At 51.3% G+C, this 21,169-nt stretch overlaps 1 protein-coding gene across 2 annotated transcripts; it reads left to right on the top strand.

Annotated features, from left to right (window-relative positions):
- The first annotated feature begins 169 nt into the window (after window positions 1–169).
- LOC142915346 (basal cell adhesion molecule-like) lies at window positions 170–19,334 on the top strand. 2 transcript variants are annotated; one of them, XM_076061181.1, is made up of 11 exons: window positions 170–258; window positions 5,048–5,181; window positions 5,615–5,740; window positions 6,129–6,253; window positions 7,089–7,305; window positions 8,157–8,221; window positions 9,509–9,593; window positions 9,996–10,178; window positions 15,563–15,774; window positions 17,610–17,763; window positions 18,535–19,334. In XM_076061181.1, exons 3-11 carry the CDS (start codon window positions 5,683–5,685, stop codon window positions 18,828–18,830), a joined length of 1,395 nt encoding a protein of 464 aa, XP_075917296.1. In that variant the 5' UTR covers window positions 170–258; window positions 5,048–5,181; window positions 5,615–5,682; the 3' UTR covers window positions 18,831–19,334. The 2 variants fall into 2 exon arrangements, with proteins under 2 accessions (XP_075917296.1, XP_075917295.1); XM_076061180.1 differs by having other exon boundaries at window positions 6,126–6,253.
- Window positions 19,335–21,169: the final 1,835 nt, after the last annotated feature.

Genomic DNA, 21,169 nt, shown 5'->3' with positions numbered 1-21,169 from the left:
CGGTCCCTTAGGTCGCGGCAAGCCTCGAGGGGGGCGGCCACTTCCTGGGGTCGCGTGGAGCTCAGAAACTGACATTGAGCCGCAAATCACCGCGGTCCCTTAGCCTCGAGGGGGGGGCACTTCCTGTGGGTCGCGTGTTGTCCAGCAACTGACGCTGAGCCGCAAATCACCGCGGTCCCTTAGGTCGCGTGTAGTTCAGCATTGCGGTGAAGTTCACGGCGGTGGTGGTGGCGGTGGTGGCGGAGTTGTTACAACAAAGTCTGTTTAAATATAAACTCATTAACTTTCTCCCCAACCCCCCTCCCCCGACACACATTCAGCTAACGTCTGCGATTTTTTTGCCCCCACCTCGTCACTGTTTGTTGTTAGTTAGACTGATGGCCTTAATCTAAAGTTGTCTTGTGGTTGTTGTTGTCATCACGGTGCCTATGAGATGTTAACTACCTCGCCTGGTATACAGGAAGTCGTGGGTTCTATCCAGACGATGACTATGCCTGCTGCTGCTGTATATTTGTAGTCTGTGTCTCTCAGCATCACGGTGCCTATGAGATGTTGACTACCTCGTCTGGTATACAGGAGGTCGTGAGTTTTAGCCAGACCCTGACGATGCCTGCTGCTGCTGTATATTTATAGTCTGTGTGTCTCTCATCATCATCATGGTGGCTATGAGATGTTAACTACCTTGCCTGGTAGGCAGGAGGTCGTGGGTTCTATTCAGACCCTGACGATGCCTGCTACTGCTGCTGTATATTTGTAGTCTGTCTCTCATCATTATCACGGTGGCTATGAGATGTTGACCACCTCGCATGGTCTACAGGAGGTTGTGGGTTCTATCCAGACCCTGACAATGCCTGCTGCTGCTGTATATTTTTGACGTCTGATTCAGCTCCTACCTTTGCCATCAATCCGGGCTCCCACCCAACCCCCCAACTCCTTGAGCTACTTGGGGCATCTTCAGCTGTCGCTGCTCGGATTCCGCTCGCTCCGAGCGTCCCGCCGCCACTCTCTGTGGCCGCTCACGACGTCGTTGATGTTGTTGACGATGTTGTTGTTGACGTTGTTGACAATGTTGTTGACGACATTGTTGTTGATGTTGTTGACGATGTTGTTGATGTTGTTGACGATGTTGTTGACGATGTTGTTGATGTTGTTGATGTTGTTGACGATGTTGTTGACGATGTTGTTGACGACGATGTTGTTGTTGTTGACAATGTTGTTGACGTTGTTGACGATGTTGTTGATGACATTGTTGTTGTTGTTGATGTTGTTGTTGACGATGTTGTTGATGTTGTTGTTGATGATGTTGTTGTTGATGTTGTTGACGATGTTGTTGACGACGATGTTGTTGATGTTGACGATGTTGTTGTTGACGATGTTGTTGTTGACGATGTTGTTGATGTTGTTGATGTTGTTGTTGATGTTGTTGACGATGTTGTTGTTGACGATGTTGTCGTTGACGATGTTGTTGACGTTCTTGTTGTTGACGATGTTGTTGATGTTGGTTGTTGTTGATGTTGGTTGTTGTTGACGATGTTGTTGTTGACGATGTTGTTGTTGACGTTGTTGTTGTTGACGTTGTTGACGTTGTTGTTGACGACGATGTTGTTGACGATGTTGTTGTTGTTGAGGATGTTGTTGACGATGTTGTTGTTGACGATGTTGGTTGTTGTTGACGATGTTGTTGTTGTTGACGATGATGTTGTTGACGACGATGTTGTTGACGTTGTTGACGATGTTGTTGATGTTGTTGACGATGTTGTTGTTGACGATGTTGTTGACAACGATGTTGTTGACGTTGTTGACGATGTTGTTGTTGACGATGTTAATGTTGTTGTTGTTGACGATGTTGTTGACGATGTTGTTGACGAGGTTGTTGACGATGTTGTTGGCGTTGTTGACGATGTTGTTGACGATGTTGTTGACGATGATGTTGTTGAGGATGATGTTGTTGACGATGTTGTTGTTGACGATGTTGGTTGTTGTTGACGATGTTGTTGTTGTTGACGACGATGTTGTTGTTGACGACGATGTTGACGTTGTTGACGATGTTGTTGTTGACGATGTTGTTGATGTTGTTGTTGACGATGTTGTTGACGATGTTGTTGACGACGATGTTGTTGACGTTGTTGACGATGTTGTTGTTGACGATGTTGATGTTGTTGTTGACGATGTTGTTGATGACGTTGTTGTTGACGATGTTGTTGACGACGTTGTTGTTGACGATGTTGTTGACGATGTTGTTGTTGACGACGTTGTTGTTGTTGACGATGTTGTTGCGGTCGTAGTTGTAGTGTTTTCACCGCGGCGATACAATCTCCAATCTCGCCACCGCCGCGCGTTTATTTGTGTCAATGGCGGCGTCGTTCCGCCTCCTGCGTCCTCGCTCGCCGCTCGCGGCCTCCACCGCGTTCGCGATGTCACGGAGCCTGTCGCCAAAGCTGCGTTCCTGTTCCTGTTCATCCCTCCCGGTCATTAGTCCCATTCATTCCTGTTCCTGTTCGTCTCGTTCATCCGTCCCGTTCATTAGTCACATTCGTTCCTGTTCCTGTTCACCTTGTTCATCCGTCTCATTCATTAGTCCGATTCGTTCCTGTTCCTGTTCATCCCTCCCATTCATTAGTCCCATTCGTTACTGTTACTGTTCGTCTCGTTCATCCGTCCCGGTCATTAGTCCCATTCGTTCCTGTTCCTGTTCGTCTCGTTCATCCGTCTCGTTCATTAGTCCCATTCGTTCCTGTTCCTGTTTGTTCGTCTCGTTCATCCGTCCCGTTCATTAGTCACATTCGTTCCTGTTCCTGTTCGTCCCATTCATCCGTCCCGTTCATTAGTCCCATTCGTTCCTGTTCCTGTTCGTCTCGTTCATCCGTCCCGTTCATTGTGCGGCCTGAGTATCCATTCACCTTGAGGGCCTTGTGTACGTGCTCCAGTTCACTGGCTCGGTGATGTTGGTCGGAGATGCAGTGTTGCCCTATAGTGTAGTGATTTAATGGGAGAATTCTTCTGGGCCGGATGGTGTTGGGAATCAGGCTTTAGAAAGGAACCCGTGTGGATGGCTTTCCTGCAGATGCAATGTCCCAATGAGCCATCAGGCCTCTCCTCGATCAAAACATCCAGGAATGGTAGCTTATCGTCATTCTCCACTTCCATGGTGAATTTGATGGATGGGTGTATGGAAATTATGTGGTTGAAAAAATGGTTCAGTGCTGGCAGGCCATGCGGCCAAATGACGAAAGTGTCATCTACGTATCTCTTCCACAAGGAAGGACGTAGGGTGGATGGCTGGATGGCATCTGTTTCAAATTTCTCATTGAAAACATTTGGTACCACTGATAAGGGAGAACCCATGGGGGTACCTTCATTTTGTTTGTAGAATATGTGTGTGTGTGGGGGGTCTCTCTATAATAATAATGTGTTGTGTGTGTGTGTGTGGTCTCTATATAAATAATAATGTGTTCTCTATCATAATGTGTGGTGTGTGTGGTCTCTATACAGGTGGTCCCCGACTTACGACGGTCCGACTTACGATATTTAGATGTTATGTGGGGGCTAGTGCCCCCCTCCCCACTCCCCATTACGTGGGGGCTGATCTCACTCACCACGAGCGGGGGGGGGGCGCCACGTCTAATGGGTGGGGGCTGGTACCCCCCTCCCCCTCCACGCGCGGGGGGGGGGTGTTTGCCTCCCCCACCCCCGTCCCCTCCGCGTTTGTGTCTCTCGGACCGACATAGCTAGCGGCTGGCCCAGCCCGCCTAGGGGTTGATTAGGCGCCGCGTGATTCCCCCACTCCGTGTGGCCTAACCGCGTGGATGACGTAATGGTTTGACTGGCCGGCTGTTTAGAGTTAATTAATTACTTCTGCTAAGCCATTGTGTCAAGCCAACGGCGCTCGGAATCAATAATTAATTACTCTCTGCGCGCTACGCTCGCGGGCGCGTTCAAGCGTCCCTCTAATTAATTATTTATTTGTGTTCGTGCACGTCTTGCCTATGCCGATTAAAGTCACCCACACACCGTCGTTGCGCCGACCGCTCTCCCACCGCTCTTCACAGACGCACACATGGCACCACGCGTCACAGCGTCAGTCTGTGCTAAGATTTATTTCCCGGAGCGAATAGTGAACCCCCGTTTATGGCCCCCTCCAGCCAGCACCCTTCCTCCTATCACTTACCCGTCGCAGAGTGCGTCTATCCCCCAAGCTCGAGCTGACTGAATAGGCCCCCCTTTCCCGTACCCACTCACCTCTTCAGCTGCCCGATGGGGGCTGGGGAAGATGCTCGCCTCGGGGACTTTTTCTGGCCGACCGTTTCCAGCTCCACCCTGCAGGCGTCGAACGGACGCTGAGGACGGCTGGTCTCTCCCGCCGCTCCAGAAGAACTCTGATTCAATCCGCCCCTCCGGCCCCCTTATGTCTCCAAAGCCCCTTAACCCCCGGGTCACATGACGTCATCCTGCGCATCCAATCGAATCCTCTTTACGGACGTTTTGAGCGCTCTGGCCGTTGGGTGGGGGGGGGGGGTCGCGTCATCCCCCCCCTTCCCATTGTCTCTGTGCCTGCGTTCCTCGCCGTTGACTCATCGATAATCCCCTCGTTCCCTCCAACTTAAGTCAACTTCTTATCTGCCTAGGGGCTTTTCCCTCCCACCCCACTGTTTACCCTACCGCTGGGTACTGGCTGAAGGTCCCACCCCCCCGTGCTGTGTATGCTTCATCGCGGCCGGCCTGTAAAGCTCTATGCCCCCTTCTTGGGGGGGGGCGCCATGTAATCCGGTCTGGGGGGCTCGGCCAATTTCCTGGTCCGGGGAAACCGTGGAACGTCCCTGCTAGTGGGGTCCTCGGGTGAAAACCCATCGCACCAGGTGATCCCTCCTCGCAACCCTACAGGGGTACATGCGGGTGTTTAGTGGGGCGTGCGTGCGTTCGTGGGATGGGGAGGGGGGTGCGAGGAGAGGGTATAGCCGGCGGAGTTGCTCCGCTGTGGTGGCACCACAGTTACGATGGCGATAGCAATATGACAAAATAGCAAAATATTTTTAATTGTGCGCGGCAGGCAAACGCAGCAGCGTGCTACGAGGTACGAGACTGTAACTTGATCATCGCCATCCTCCTCTTCCAACAACTAAGTTAATGTGGCCATCAACAACCTAACATCATTCAAGTGTGCAGACGACGGACAGAATCTTGGTGAGTCCAGTACAATATGATACGTTACGATACGTTCAATGCGTGTATGATAACATAGCTTTAGCGATTTCATTTTAGGGTTACTACGATACATACGTTTAATGCATGTTAAAAGTTTTTATAGCAGAGGATTGTTTCCTGAAAACACTTTCTATGAAATTGCAGTTCACATAGGTAGGCTAAGAATTTACCTTGTTTTTTACTTTGAATTTTACTGTGCAATACAGTATATAGTTTACACAGTACGGTACTGTAAATTACTCTGTCTTGCTAAATTTTCACCATTCTTTAAGACTCCCGGGTAGGCTAGGGCCATCTTAGACTTAACGATATTTTAGACCTGCGATGAGGGTCGTCGTAACGCATCTCCGTCATGAGTGGAGGACCGCTCGACCTGTATCGTGAAATGCGTCGCGTTTAATACTTACACTAGGACTAGCGACGGGAAGGCCACGGTGGTTTGACGGCTCCACAATCTGCGGCGAGGACGGTGCCGACCAAATGTTGCCATGGTGTCTGGTGGTGCTCCTCCTCCTCCTCGCCTCCTTCTCCTTGCAAGGTGATAATCGCCATCGTGTACGTCGTCACACCGCAGCACACAGCGGGGGCATCGCTACTGTATACTACACTATACACTACACTACTATACACTACACTACTATACACTACACTACTATACACTACACTATACACTACACTACTATACACTACACTATACACTACTACACACTACACTACACTATACACTACACTATACACTACACTATACACTACACTGTACACTACACTATACACTACACTATACACTACACTATACACTACACTGTACACTACACTGTACACTACACTGTACACTACACTATACACTACATTATACACTACTATACACTACACTATACACTACACTATACACTACACTAGGAGTCTGCGTGCGGTGATCGTAGCAGGTGGCCATGCGGCGATCTCCATCTCCGTGAGGCCGCTGGTCGAGGTGGAACTGGGACGCCCTCTGGTGGTCCCCTGCACGTACAACGTCTCCGTGGCTAGCGGCGTGGTCACCCAGTGGTACATCGTGAGTACTGCCACCCCCACCCACCCCCCCGCACACCTCCACTTGTCATGGGCGGATACGTACGGTGAGCAAAAGACTCAGCACTGCCACCCATAGACTCAACACTGCCACCCATAGACTCAACACTGCTACCCATAGACTCAACACTGCTACCCATAGACTCAACACTGCTACCCATAGACTCAACACTGCCACCCATAGACTCAACACTGCTACCCATAGACTCAGCACTGCTACCCATAGACTCAACACTGCCACCCATAGACTCAACACTGCTACCCACAGACTCAACACCGCACCATAGACTCAACACTGTACCATAGACTCAACGCTGCACCATAAACTCAACACTGCCCATAGACTCAACACTGCACCATAGACTCAACACTGCCCATAGACTCAACACCGCACCATAGACTCAACACTGCACCATAGACTCAGCACTGCTATCCATAGACTCAACACTGCCCGTAGACTCAACACTGCCACCCATAGACTCAGCACTGCTACCCATAGACTCAACACTGCCCGTAGACTCAACACTGCTGCCCATAGACTCAACACTGCCACCCATAGACTCAACACTGCTACCCATAGACTCAACACTGCTACCCATAGACTCAACACTGCTACCCATAGACTCAGCACTGCCACCCATAGACTCAACACTGCTACCCATAGACTCAACACTGCCACCCATAGACTCAACACTACCCATAGACTCAGCACTGCCACCCATAGACTCACCACTACCCATAGACTCACCACTGCTACCCATAGACTCACCACGCTGTCATACGCCCGACCGCCGTCGCCAAAACCCCCCCCGGCGCAGATTTCGACAACTTCGCGAGTGAGGATATCGTACCGCGACTCACGACGCTTCGTGGCCGACGCGGATACCGGCTACACGGACCGCATTGATGCCCAACGCGACGATTCCGCCCTGGCGCTGGACGCGACGGTGGTCGCGGATGAGCGAGACTTCATCTGCCAGGTGTTTGCGGGGCGGGCCGGCGTGGCAGAGGCGACCACAAGAGTGCGGCTGTTTTGTAAGCGAGCTCACGGTCGGGGCTACTCACTTTAGAATGATGCGCAGTGGGGGGGGGGGGACGTCCCCTACGACGTGGACCCCCCTTACTTACGGACGTTGCTACGGAGACTCCTTAGTGGACATTACGAGGACCCCCCTTACTTACGGACGTTGCTACGGAGACTCCTTAGTGGACATTACGAGGACTCCCCTTACTTACGGACATTGCTACGGAGACTCCTTAGTGGACATTACGAGGACTCCCCTTACTTCCGGACGTTGCTACAGAGACTCCTTAGTGGACATTACGAGGGCTCCCCTTACTTACGGATGTTGCTACGGAGACTCCTTAGTGGACATTACGAGGGCTCCCCTTACGGACGTTGCTACGGAGACTCCTTAGTGGACATTGCGAAGACTCCCCTTACTTACGGACGTTGCTACGGAGACTCCTTAGTGGACATTACGAGGGCTCCCCTTACTTACGGACGTTGCTACGGAGACTCCTTAGTGGACATTACGAACGTTACTGCGTGACGCCTCTACTTACGAACGTTACTGCAGTGACTCACTCGCGAACATTTTTGCGTGGTCTCTACTACTTACCGACGTTACTTCTTACGAACGTTACCCACATACGAACAAGCCGGGATCCAGAGGGTCCACGTTCGTTAGTCTATTTTGCCCGTAAGTCCAACTTCACTCCCGTCGATTCCACACGTGTTGCACGGCGTGCACACTGCTGCTACTATACATGACGCACTACCCGGCCACATTTCGGAGTGAGGTCGGACTCAGGAGCAAGTGGCCGATGACGGCCCCGCGACAAATTGACGCACGGGACGGCCCCTCCCCTCGCTTCCCTTCCAGCGGCCCCCACGGTGGCCGTGACGGCGAGCAAGCGGCCCGTGCTGCTCAACGGACAGCGCCACGAGGTGAGCCCTTGGCCTACGTTGACATTCTCTTTGGTTCTATTCGGTGAAGTCACCACGTAGGTAAAAAAGTAAAACGACAAAAATCACGACGTTTCAGCCACAACACTAGCGGCCTTCATCAGGTGAAGGGATCAGGTTGTCTCGTGGTCTGAGCGTGGCTGTGTTTCACTCCAGCGCTGTCCTCGAGACAGCCTGATCCCTTCACCTGATGAAGGCCGCTTGTGTTGTGGCCGAAACGTCGTGATTTTTTGTTGTTTTACTTTTTTACCTACGTGGTGACTTTACCGAATAGAACCAAAGAGTATGGAGATCCTTGCAGTCACGAAAGCTTTAAATCTAGAATACGTTGACATTTTTTTATTTCAAATTCCTGTTGCGCCGTCCGCTGACGGTCATTTAAGGGTTGTTCTTTTTTTTAACCTTCACGGCGTCCCCTTCGCGAAAACGGCCGCACGCCAACGGCTGTGCTGTAGACGCCACCGATTCGTGCGTAGATTCAAACGTGGTTTAGTTTTGGTTAGGGGGATGTTGACTACCTCGCCTGGTACGCAGGAGGTCGTGGGTTCGATCCCGACGTGGATAACGCTACTACCCTGGCAACCCGGGTTCGATTCCCGCTCACGGCCAATACCGGTGACGATGATCTGAACCGGTTCCTGTGCCTCCCCTAGGTCGACTCGGCCTCAAATACCTGGTGCGGTGCGTAAAAACATCGCCAGCACCGGGGAGACAAAGGCGACCGGGCGTGGTGCTGGCCACCCACCCCCTCGTGTGCCGTTCTGGCCTTCATAGGTGCTCGCTAACAGCACTTGCCCCTACAGTCTGTTAAGGCTATACATGGGTTCTTTGTCTTTGTTGTGTGTGTTGGTCTGTGTGTGTTTCTGTGTGTGAGTGTCTCTGTGTGTCTCTATGTGTGTCTCTCTGTGTGAGTGTCTCTGTGTGAGTGTCTCTGTGTGAGTGAGGAGCGGTAGTGTAGCGGTTAGCGCACTGCGCTATGAACCTGGCGATCCGGGTTCGATTCCCGCTCACGGCCAACACCAGTGACGATTATCTGAACCGGTCCCGGACCTCCCCTAGGTCGACTCAGCCTCAAATGAGTACCTGGTGCGGTGTGTAAACATTGCCACTAGGGAGACAAAGGCGGTCGGGCGTGGTGCTGGCCACCCACCCCCTCGTGTACCGTTCCGGCCTTTATAGGTGCTCGCTAACAGCACTTGCCCCTACAGTCTGTTAAGGCTATACAGGGGTTCTTTGTTGTGTGTGTTGGTCTGTTTCCCTCTCGTGCAGATTGGTAAATGTTTCGTGCACAACGCTTACCCAGAGCCCCACATCACCTGGTACAAGGCTTCCCTGCCCCTGTTGCCATCACCTGGTAAGTATATCTGCTGGTGAATATATCTGTTGGTTAATGTGTCTGCCGGTGAATATATCTGCTGGTGAATGTATCTGTTGGTTAATGTATCTGTTGGTGAATATATCTGTTGGTTAGTGTATCTGCTGGTGAATATATCTGCTGGTGAATGTATCTGTCGGTTAATGTATCTGTTGGTGAATACGTCTGCTATAGTGCCGTGTATTGCGTAGTGTATACTATTACGTGGTGCAGTGAGTAAACATCGCTAGCGCCGCGGGGACAAAGCTGGCAGGGCGTGGTGCTGGCCGCCCACCCCCTCGCGTGTCGTGCCGGGCTGCCACTCGCTAACAGCACTTGTCCCAACGGTCTGTTGAAGTCCACACGGGGGATCTTTGTCTTTGCGTGCGTGCGCGTGGCTAGACGTGAAAGTGACGCGGACGGTAGCGACGGAGGCCAACGGCACCTTCGCCGTGACATCCGTCCTGAGCTACAAACCGGAGGAGCAGGATGTGGGAGCCGGGTACCGCTGCGTGGTGAACTACACGATGCCGGGCGGCAGGAGCGAGGCCTTTGCCTCGGAGACGATCCACGTGGGGCTGCATTGTGAGTACACGGGACACCAGGCAGATGCCGGTGCACAAGGGATGCGTGTGACGTGCACAACAGACATGTGTGTGATGTGCACAACAGAAAATACATGCCTGACGGACCATCTTATTGGGTTAAGGTCAAATTAAACACAGAGACTACCACTACCTATGAACATTTGACTTTTGAACGTTCAGAGAGACGCTCAAACCTGTTTGTAAGTCCAGTTGCCTGTTCGGAACGAGAGTTGTAAGTTCAACCGCCACGCAATAGATGGCGGTGGTGGCTTTTACATCTGTAGAACATGAACAACCAGTGGCATCTACATCTACAGAACGTGAAGAACCAGAGGCATCTACATCTGCAGAATGTGAAGAATCAGTGGCATCTACATCTGTAGAATGTGAAGACCAGTGGCATCTACATCTACAGAACGTGAAGAACCAGTGGCATCTACATCTACAGAACGTGAAGAACCAGAGAAATCTACATCTGAAGAACGCGAAGAACCAGTGGCATCTACATCTGCAGAACACGAAGAACCAGTGGCATCTACATCTGCAGAACGTGAAGAACCAGTGGCATCTACATCTGAAGAACGTGAAGAACCAGTGGCATCTACATTTGCAGAACGTGAAGAACCAGTGGCATCTACATCTGCAGAACATGTAGAACCAGTGACATCTACATCTGCCGAACGTGAAGAACCAGTGGCATCTACATCTACAGAATGTGAAGAACGAGTGGCATCTACATCTGCAGAACGTGAACAACCAGTGGCATCTACACCTGCAGAACGTGAAAAACCAGTGACATCTATATCTGCAGAACGTGAAGAACTACTGGCTTCTACATCTGCAGAACGTGAAGAACCAGTGACATCTACATCTACAGATAGTGAAGATCCAGTGGCATCTACAGAACATGAAGAACCACTGGCATCTACATCTGGAGAACGTGAAGAACCAGTGGCATCTACACCTGCAGAGCGTGAAGAACCAGTGGCATCTACATCTGCAGAACGTGAAGAACCAGTGGCATCTACATCTGTAGAACGTGAAGAACCAGTGGCATCTACACCTGTAGAACATGAAGAACCAGTGGCATCTACATCTGCAGAAGGTGAAGAACCAGTGGCATCTACATCTGAAGAAGGTGAAGAACCAGTGGCATCTACATCTGCAGAACGTGAAGAACCAGTGGCATCTACATCTACAGAACGTGAAGAACCAGTGGCATCTACATCTGCAGAACGTGAAGAACCAGTGACATCTACATCTACTGAACGTGAAGAACCAGTGGCATCTACATCTGCAGAACGTGAAGAACCAGTGACATCTACATCTACAGAACGTGAAGAACCAGTGGCATCTATAGCTGCAGAACGTGAAGAACCAGTGGCATCTACATCTACAGAACGTGAATAACCAGTGGCATCTACATCTACAGAACGTGAAGAACCAGTGGCATCTACATCTGCAGAATGTGAAGAACCAGTGACATCTACATCTACTGAACGTGAAGAACCAGTGACATCTACATCTGCAGAACGTGAATAACCAGTGACATCTACATCTACAGAACGTGAAGAACCAGTGGCATCTATAGCTGCAGAACGTGAAGAACCAGTGGCATCTACATCTACAGAACGTGAAGAACCAGTAGCATCTACATCTACAGAACGTGAAGAACCAGAGGCATCTACATCTGAAGAACGCGAAGAACCAGTGGCATCTACATCTGCAGAACACGAAGAACCAGTGGCATCTACATCTGCAGAATGTGAAGAACCAGTGGCATCTACATCTGAAGAACGTGAAGAACCAGTGGCATCTACATTTGCAGAACGTGAAGAACCAGTGGCATCTACATCTGCAGAACGTGTAGAACCAGTGACATCTACATCTGCCGAACGTGAAGAACCAGTGGCATCTACATCTACAGAATGTGAAGAACCAGTGGCATCTACATCTGCAGAACGTGAACAACCAGTGGCATCTACACATGCAGAACGTGAAAAACCAGTGACATCTATATCTGCAGAACGTGAAGAACCACTGGCTTCTACATCTACAGATAGTGAAGATCCAGTGGCATCTACAGAACATGAAGAACCACTTGCATCTACATCTGGAGAACGTGAAGAACCAGTGGCATCTACATCTGTAGAACGTGAAGAACCAGTGGCATCTACACCTGTAGAACATGAAGAACCAGTGGCATCTACATCTGCAGAAGGTGAAGAACCAGTGGCATCTACATCTGCAGAACACGAAGAACCAGTGGCATCTACATCTGCAGAACGTGAAGAACCAGTGGCATCTACATCTGAAGAAGGTGAAGAACCAGTGGCATCTACATCTGCAGAACGTGAAGAACCAGTGGCATCTACATCTACAGAACGTGAAGAACCAGTGGCATCTACATCTGCAGAACGTGAAGAACCAGTGTCATCTACATCTACTGAACGTGAAGAACCAGTGGCATCTACATCTGCAGAACGTGAAGAACCAGTGACATCTACATCTACAGAACGTGAAGAACCAGTGGCATCTACATCTACAGAACGTGAAGAACCAGTGGCTTCTACATCTACAGAACGTGAAGAACCAGTGGCATCTACATCTGTAGAACGTGAAGAACCAGTGGCATCTACATCTACAGAACGTGAAGAACCAGTGGTATCTACATCTACAGAACGTGAAGAACCAGTGGCATCTACATCTGCAGAACGTGAAGAACCAGTGACATCTACATCTACAGAACGTGAAGAACCAGTGGCATCTACATCTACAGAACGTGAAGAACCAGTGGCATCTACATCTGCAGAACGTGAAGAACCAGTGACATCTACATCTACAGAACGTGAAGAACCAGTGGCATCTATAGCTGCAGAACGTGAAGAACCAGTGGCATCTACATCTACAGAACGTGAAGAACCAGTGGCATCTACATCTACAGAACGTGAAGAACCAGTGGCATCTACATCTGCAGAACGTGAAGAACCAGTGACATCTACATCTACTGAACGTGAAGAACCAGTGACATCTACATCTGCAGAACGTGAATAACCAGTGACATCTACATCTACAGAACGTGAAGAACCAGTGGCATCTATAGCTGCAGAACGTGAAGAACCAGTGGCATCTACATCTACAGAACGTGAAGAACCAGTGGCATCTACATCTACAGAACGTGAAGAACCAGTGGCATCTACATCTACAGAACGTGAAGAACCAGTGGCATCTACATCTACAGAACGTGAAGACCAGTGGCATCTACAGAACGTGAAGAACCAGTGGCATCTACATCTGCAGAACGTGCAGAACCAGTGGCATCTATAGCTGCAGAACGTGAAGAACCAGTGGCATCTACATCTACAGAACGTGAAGAACCAGTGGCATCTACATCTACAGAACGTGAAGAACCAGTGGCATCTACATCTACAGAACGTGAAGAACCAGTGGCATCTACATCTACAGAACGTGAAGACCAGTGGCATCTACAGAACGTGAATAACCAATGGCATCTACATCTACAGAACGTGCAGAACCAGTGGTTTCTACATCTACAGAACGTGAAGAACCAGTGGCATCTACATCTGGAGAACGTGAAGAACCAGTGGCATCTACATCTACAGAACGTGAAGACCAGTGGCATCTACAGAACGTGAAGAACCAGTGGCATCTACATCTGCAGAACGTGCAGAACCAGTGGCATCTATAGCTGCAGAACGTGAAGAACCAGTGGCATCTACATCTACAGAACGTGAAGAACCAGTGGCATCTACATCTACAGAACGTGAAGAACCAGTGGCATCTACATCTACAGAACGTGAAGAACCAGTGGCATCTACATCTACAGAACGTGAAGACCAGTGGCATCTACAGAACGTGAATAACCAATGGCATCTACATCTACAGAACGTGCAGAACCAGTGGTTTCTACATCTACAGAACGTGAAGAACCAGTGGCATCTACATCTGGAGAACGTGAAGAACCAGTGGCATCTACATCTGCAGAACACGAAGAACTAGTGGCATCTACATCTGTAGAACATGAAAAACCAGTAGTATCTACATCTGCAGAACACGAAGAACTAGTGGCATCTACATCTGTAGAACGTGAAGAACCAGTGGCATCTACATCTGTAGAACATTAAGAACCAGTGGCATCTACATCTGTAGAACGTGAAGAACCAGTGGCATCTACATCTAGTGAACGTGAAGAACCAGTGGCATCTACATCTACAGAACATGAAGAACCAGTGGCTTCTACATCTACAGAACGTGAAGAACCAGTGGCTTCTACATCTGCAGAACGTGAAGAACCAGTGGCTTCTACATCTGCAGAACGTGAAGAACCAGTGGCATCTACAATAGGTGGCATCCCGGGACGGAATGGTGTGTTGTACTATTTGAGTTGTTGTTGTTGTTTTGTTGTTGTTGTGTTGTTATTGTTTTGTTATTGTTGTTGTGTTGTTGTTATTTTGTTGTTGTTGTTTTGTTGTTGTTTTGTTGTTGTTTTGTTGTTGTTGCTGCTACGAGGCAGGAGAGATGCCCTGGCCCAGGCGTCGAACCCACGTCGCCTGGGGACGACTTTCCTCGCGCTAAACCGTCGCCTCTCGCGCGTCGCGCGTTGGGGGAATCCCGGTGGGGGTGGGCGCGACGGCTCGTTCCACCTCGTTCCACACCGTTCCACCCCGTTCCACCTCGTATCGTCGTTCCACCTCGTTCCACCTCGTTGTATCGTCGTTCCACCCCGTCCCACCTCGTGCCACCCGTTCCACCTCGTTGTATCGTCGTCGTCGTCGTCGTCACCGCGAGACGAGGTGGAGGCGACCCCGATTTGGACGTCTGGGACACGCCGAGAGCCCCGCGACTCTGCGGATTCCTCCGCCGGCGGCTCCTCGGGGGGGACGTCGCGAGCGGACGGCGCCGCTTGGCCGCGAGTAAGTGGGCGGTCGTCTTCTTCGGTCCTTTCGGTAAAAGTCGCCGCCGCCGCGTGGAATGAGAATGAAAATAATAAATCGATGAAATAAAATGACGCGATGAAAATTCTCACGACGTTTCGGCCACGACGCAAGCGGCCTTCGTCAGGTGAAGGGACGAGACTGTCTGGAGGACAGCGCTGGAGCTCCAGCTGCATGAGTCACTCCACAAACAACAGGAGCATCAGTCCAGACAGTCTCGTCCCTTCACCTGATGAAGGCCGCTTGTGTCGTGCCCGAAACGTCGTGAGAATTTTATTGCGTTATTTTATTTTATCGATTTATTATTTTATTCTCATTCTACGTGGTGGTGACTTTACCGAAAGAACCAAAGGAGATGAATCCTTGCAGTCACGAAAGCTTCAAATCGAGATTTCAGCGGGGGGTTGTCGTCTGTCCTCCTCGCCAGACCCGGAAGACGTGAGGCTTGGCCCCGCCGAGGCGACCCAGGTCACGGCCGGGGCGACCCAGGTCACGGCCGGGGCGACCCAGGTCACGGCCAGGGCGACCCAGGTCACGGCCGGGGCGACCCAGGTCACGGCCGGGGCGACCCAGGTCACGGCCGGGGCGACCCAGGTCACGCCCTCGTCGTCCGGGATACCCGACTACAAGTGCGCAGAGGTACCCAGTCGCTGTGTCACGATCACCACCACCACCACCACCAGCGTACCACCACCGTGCAGCCACCACCACCGTGCCACCACCACCAACACCACCACCACCACCGTGCCACCAACACCACCGTGCCACCACCACCACCACCACCGTGCCACCACCACCACCACCATGCCACCACCACCGTGCCACCACCACCACCAGCGTGCCAGCACCACCACCACCACCACCAGCGTGCCACCGCCACCACCGTGCCACCACCAGCGTGCCACCACCACCACCGTGCCACCACCACCGTGCCACCACCAGCGTGCCACCACCACCACCGTCACCACCGTCACCACCACCACCAGCGTGCCACCACCACCACCACCGTGCCACCACCACCACCGTGCCACCACCACCACCACCATCACCGTGCCACCACCACCACCATGCCACCACCACCGTGCCACCATCACCGTGCCACCACCACCACCATGCCACCACCACCGTGCCACCACCACCGTGTCACCACCACCACAACCACCACCAGCGTGCCACCACCACCACCACCAGCGTGCCACCACCACCACCAGCGTGCCACCACCACCGTCACCACCGTCACCACCACCACCAGCGTGCCACCACCACCACCAGCGTGCCACCACCACCACCACCGTCACCACCGTCACCACCACCACCGTGCCACCACCACCGTGCCACCACCACCACCACCGTGCCACCACCACCACAACCACCGTGCCACCACCGTGCCACCACCACCGTGCCACCACCACCACCACCGTGCCACCACCACCACCACCAGCGTGCCACCACCACCGTCACCACCACCACCACCACCAGCGTGCCACCACCACCACCGTGCCACCACCACCATACCACCACCGTGCCACCACCACCGTGCCACCACCACCACCGTGCCACCACCACCACAACCACCGTGCCACCACCGTGCCACCACCACCGTGCCACCGCCACCACCACCGTGCCACCACCACCGTGCCACCACCACCACCACCGTGCCACCACCACCACCACCACCGTGCCACCACCACCGTGCCACCACCACCACCACCGTGCCACCACCACCACCACCAGCGTGCCACCACCACCGTCACCACCACCACCACCACCAGCGTGCCACCACCACCACCGTGCCACCACCACCATGCCACCACCACCGTGCCACCACCACCACCTGAGTTCGATTCCCGCTCACAGCCAACAGCAGTGATAGCGATTTTCTGAACCGGTCCTGGGCCTCCCCTAGGTCTACTCAACCTCTAATGAGTACTTGTAGTAAACATCGCTAGCACGGGGGAGACAAAGACGGCGGTGGTGACGGTGGTGGTGACGTTGGTGACGGTGGTGGTGGTGGTGGTGGTGATGGTGGTGACGGTGGTGGTGACGGTGGTGGTGACGGTGGTGGTGGTGACGGTGGTGGTGACGGTGGTGGTGACGGTGGTGATGGTGGTGGGTGACATTTACGAAGATGAGAATGAGGTGAGTGGCACAGTAGGGGGTACAGGTGGTGCACCGTGCCAGGCATCTCAGTCGACCCATGGCACCGTGGCACCTGCTGGGTCTGCCTCGTGACCTCCTGCCCGCGGGCGTTCGACACTCCACGTGGTGGCCTCGACGTGCACACGGCCTGGCGCGAGCGCCGCGGTGACGTCACCGCCGCTTGGCGGTGACGCGTGTGGGCGTGTCGTTGCGTGTCGGTGAGCGTTCGCGTGTCGGTGAGCGTTCCGGGGGGGGGGGGTGGTGTAGCGGAGAGAGCGCTCGACGCTCCGTGGAGCCTCACGGCCGTCGCCTTCCCGGCGCTCTGCGTGCCTCAGGCCGGGGAGGCGGTGTCCGGCGGTGCCACGCCGGCCCCGCGGCACGCGAGGCCGTCCGGGGGGAGCGGCGGCGACGGCCGCTCCCGGTGCGTCACCTCGCCGCACTCCGTGCCGGGCCTGGTGAGGTCGCGATCCGTCAAGGTCACAGTGGAAGGTAACCGGGGTGGCAGGAGAGAGAGAGAGACTCAGCGATGACGCTGAGTCTCTCTCTCTCACATACCACTAGCAGAGACGCCTCTCTCTCTCTCCACTCTCTCCACACTCTCCACTCTCTCTCCACTCTCTCTCCACTCTCTCTCCACACTCTCCACTCTCTCTCCACTCTCTCTCCACTCTCTCCACACTCTCCACTCTCTCTACTCTCTCCACTCTCTCCACTCTCTCTCTACTCTCCACTCTCTCCACTCTCTCCACTCTCTCTCCACTCACCACTCTCTCCAATCTCTCTCCACTCTCTCTCTACTCTCTCTCCACTCACCACTCTCTCTCCACTCTCTCCACTCTCTCTCCTCTGTATCTCTCTCCACTCACCACTCTATCTCCACTCTCTCTCCACTCACCACTCTTTCTCCACTCACCACTCTCTCTCCACTCTCTCCTATCTCTCTCCACTCACCTCTCTCTCCACTCTCTCTCCTCTCTATCTGTCTCCACTCACCACTCTCTCTCTCTCTCCACTCACCACTCTCTCTCCACTCGCTCTCCTCTCTATCTGTCTCCACTCTTTCCTCTCTCTCTCCTCTCTCCACTCTTTCTCCTCTCTATCTTTCTCCTCTCTATCTGTCTGCACTCTGTCCTCTCTCTCTCTCCACTCTCCACGTTCTCTCCTCTCTATCTCTCTCCACTCACACTCTCTCTCCACTCTCTCCACTCTCTCTGCTCTCTCTCCGCGCTCTCTGCCCACGCCGTCTCTCTCCACTCGCAGGAGGAGCGGAGGAAGCGGAGGAGTCGGGACGTGGTCTACCGTGGATCATCATCATCCTCACCATCATCTTCATGATCGTCCCCCTCCTCGTCGTCATCATTTTGGCCCTTCGTCACGTTTGCTCGGGAGAGTCGGAAGAGGAGGGATCGGGAGGAGGAGAGGCAGCGATCGCGGTCGGCTTCGTCGTGAGCGAGGAGGAGGAGGGCGGTGGCCACACACTGGCGCTGCACAGGGCCACGGGCGCGGCCACCAGGCACGGCCGCAGGTCGCTGGCCGAGATGTGCGGTCGTCACTGACGAGGCAGCAGCGGTGTTGACGGCCTGCCGCTGCCTCCAAGACACACGGAGCCGTGAGGCAGGCCTGCAAGCGGGCTCCTTGCCACCGCCGCCGCCGCCATCGCTATCGTCAGCGCCAACACCGCCGTCGTCAACATCACAACCATCGTCACCACCACCATCATCACCACCACCATCATCACCACCATCATCATCACCTTGTGTCTTTTGTGTTTTGAGCTCAGGTCGCGAACACGGATCGAGCCGTAACATTTTGAAGATCAGTGTCTCTTATTTGTTTAAACACGGATCTAACCGTGACATTTTGAAGGTCAGTGTCTCTTATTTGTTTAAACACGGATCTAACCGTGACATTTTGAAGATCTGTGTCTCTTATTTGTTTAAACACGGATCTAACCGTGACATTTTGAAGGTCAATGTCTCTTATTTGTTTAAACACGGATCTAACCGTGACATTTTGAAGATCTGTGTCTCTTATTTGTTTAAACACGGATCTAACCGTGACATTTTGAAGGTCAGTGTCTCTTATTTGTTTAAACACGGATCTAACCGTGACATTTTGAAGGTCAGTGTCTCTTATTTGTTTAAACACGGATCTAACCGTGACATTTTGAAGGTCAATGTCTCTTATTTGTTTAAACACGGATCTAACCGTGACATTTTGAAGATCTGTGTCTCTTATTTGTTTAAACACGAATCTAACCGTGACATTTTGAAGGTCAGTGTCTCTTATTTGTTTAAACACGGATCTAACCGTGACATTTTGAAGGTCAGTGTCTCTTATTTGTTTAAACACGGATCTAACCGTGACATTTTGAAGGTCAGTGTCTCTTATTTGTTTAAACACGGATCTAACCGTGACATTTTGAAGATCTGTCTCTTATTTGTTTAAACACGGATCTAACCGTGACATTTTGTAGATCTGTGTGTTTAAACACGGATCTAACCGTGACATTTCGAAGATCAGTGTCTCTTATTTGTTTAAACACGAATCTAACCATGACATTTTGAAGGTCAGTGTCTCTTATTTGTTTCAACACGGATCTAACCGTGACATTTTGAGCAAACAGCCAAGGAACAGGGAAAGCTGATACCCTTAGACAATGCAATTTGTTTTTACGCAGAGATGGTTACAGTAAAACAAAGAGTACAGTTACTTAATCAATTTTCCAGTAGCAAACAGCCAGTTTCACCTTAGACTCCACCCTGATTAGCCAAATGTGTCTGAGCACATGTTTAATGTGCAGTTGTATTTTTTATTTTACTATTTTTCTGAATGCTTAACTATTTATGTTCCGAATTGTAATATCGAAGCCAATACACAAGGCAGGGAAATTCCTACTGGCAGCAGATCGATGTCTCAATTAGTAAAGATGCCACAAGAAACACCACGAGAATATCTTCTGGCATCTCTTCAAGAGGTCACACTTAACCAGCACATTCCTGTGCTCCATTAGAGCAGTTCAATGCGTGTCAGTCATCTGACATGTGCTACTTATATCTCACTCTCAGAGTTGGTCGAATCCAAATTAAGTGAAACAAAAAATGCAAGGTGGCTCTCTGATGTAGGTGTAACAATGATGTCACTAGTTGCACCTCGTGATTAGATGAATTGCAGCAATTTAAATAAAATCATCTATCCGTTTTTTATAACATTGTAGTGAATTTGGGCCCATTGCATAAACATTCAGATAAAAATAATCGATTGTTTTCATATTCGATTCAATGCATGCTTAATTAAATGCGAAATCGATATTGATATCAATGGATCAATCCATCATTCCATTTTACTGTCTGTCATTAAAAACGGTGCTGGCTCATTCTAATGTGGGTATTAGCTACCCCAAGTGATACAGCCAACTTCGAGGGATGGATGAGTAAAGAATCAGCTTATTTGGCTAATCTTAGCAAAGGTCAAGGCAATCGTCGAGAAGACTTAAACCTGTCACCTGGCTCACCTGTGGAGTCACGCCGTGAAATAGGTGGCGTTGGGTCATTACGACGTCTTCGTTCTATTTAAACAATAACATTAAAGTAATATATATATATACTGTACACAAGCAAGTGGAACAAATCTTGGCAACAAATCTCAGCAATGATCACTTGCATTGTCTTTAGTCACAGAAACAGTAATCTGAGATGCACATTGAATAATGGAAGGTGATTTAATCCTTTGAGCAAGTAATTTATTTCTTCAACAGATGTAATTTTTCATACAGTTAGCTAGCAAAGAAAAAACACATTTTCATTTTGAACTCATCTATATTCCTGCATTGTTATTTATTAGCATTATTGGTTCGTGCCTTTGAAATTAAATGATGTCGCATTTGATTTACAAT

This window comes from Petromyzon marinus, unplaced genomic scaffold (genome assembly GCF_048934315.1).
Source record: "Petromyzon marinus isolate PM22_M1 ecotype Great Lakes invasive population unplaced genomic scaffold, UKy_Petmar_22M1.pri1.0 PM_G_Scaffold_3, whole genome shotgun sequence".
Classification (NCBI taxonomy): domain Eukaryota; kingdom Metazoa; phylum Chordata; class Hyperoartia; order Petromyzontiformes; family Petromyzontidae; genus Petromyzon; species Petromyzon marinus.
This window is presented reverse-complemented; position numbering and strand designations above follow the sequence as displayed.

Excerpts from the sequence above, each read along its gene's own strand:
- LOC142915346 (XM_076061180.1), top strand. The coding sequence starts at position 5,683 with ATGTTGCCATGGTGTCTGGTGGTGCTCCTCCTCCTCCTCGCCTCCTTC. Across the intron at positions 5,741-6,125 it reads CGCCTCCTTCTCCTTGCAAG|CAGGTGGCCATGCGGCGATC; the intron begins GTGATAATCGCC and ends CGGTGATCGTAG. Across the intron at positions 9,594-9,995 it reads GCCCCTGTTGCCATCACCTG|ACGTGAAAGTGACGCGGACG; the intron begins GTAAGTATATCT and ends GCGCGTGGCTAG.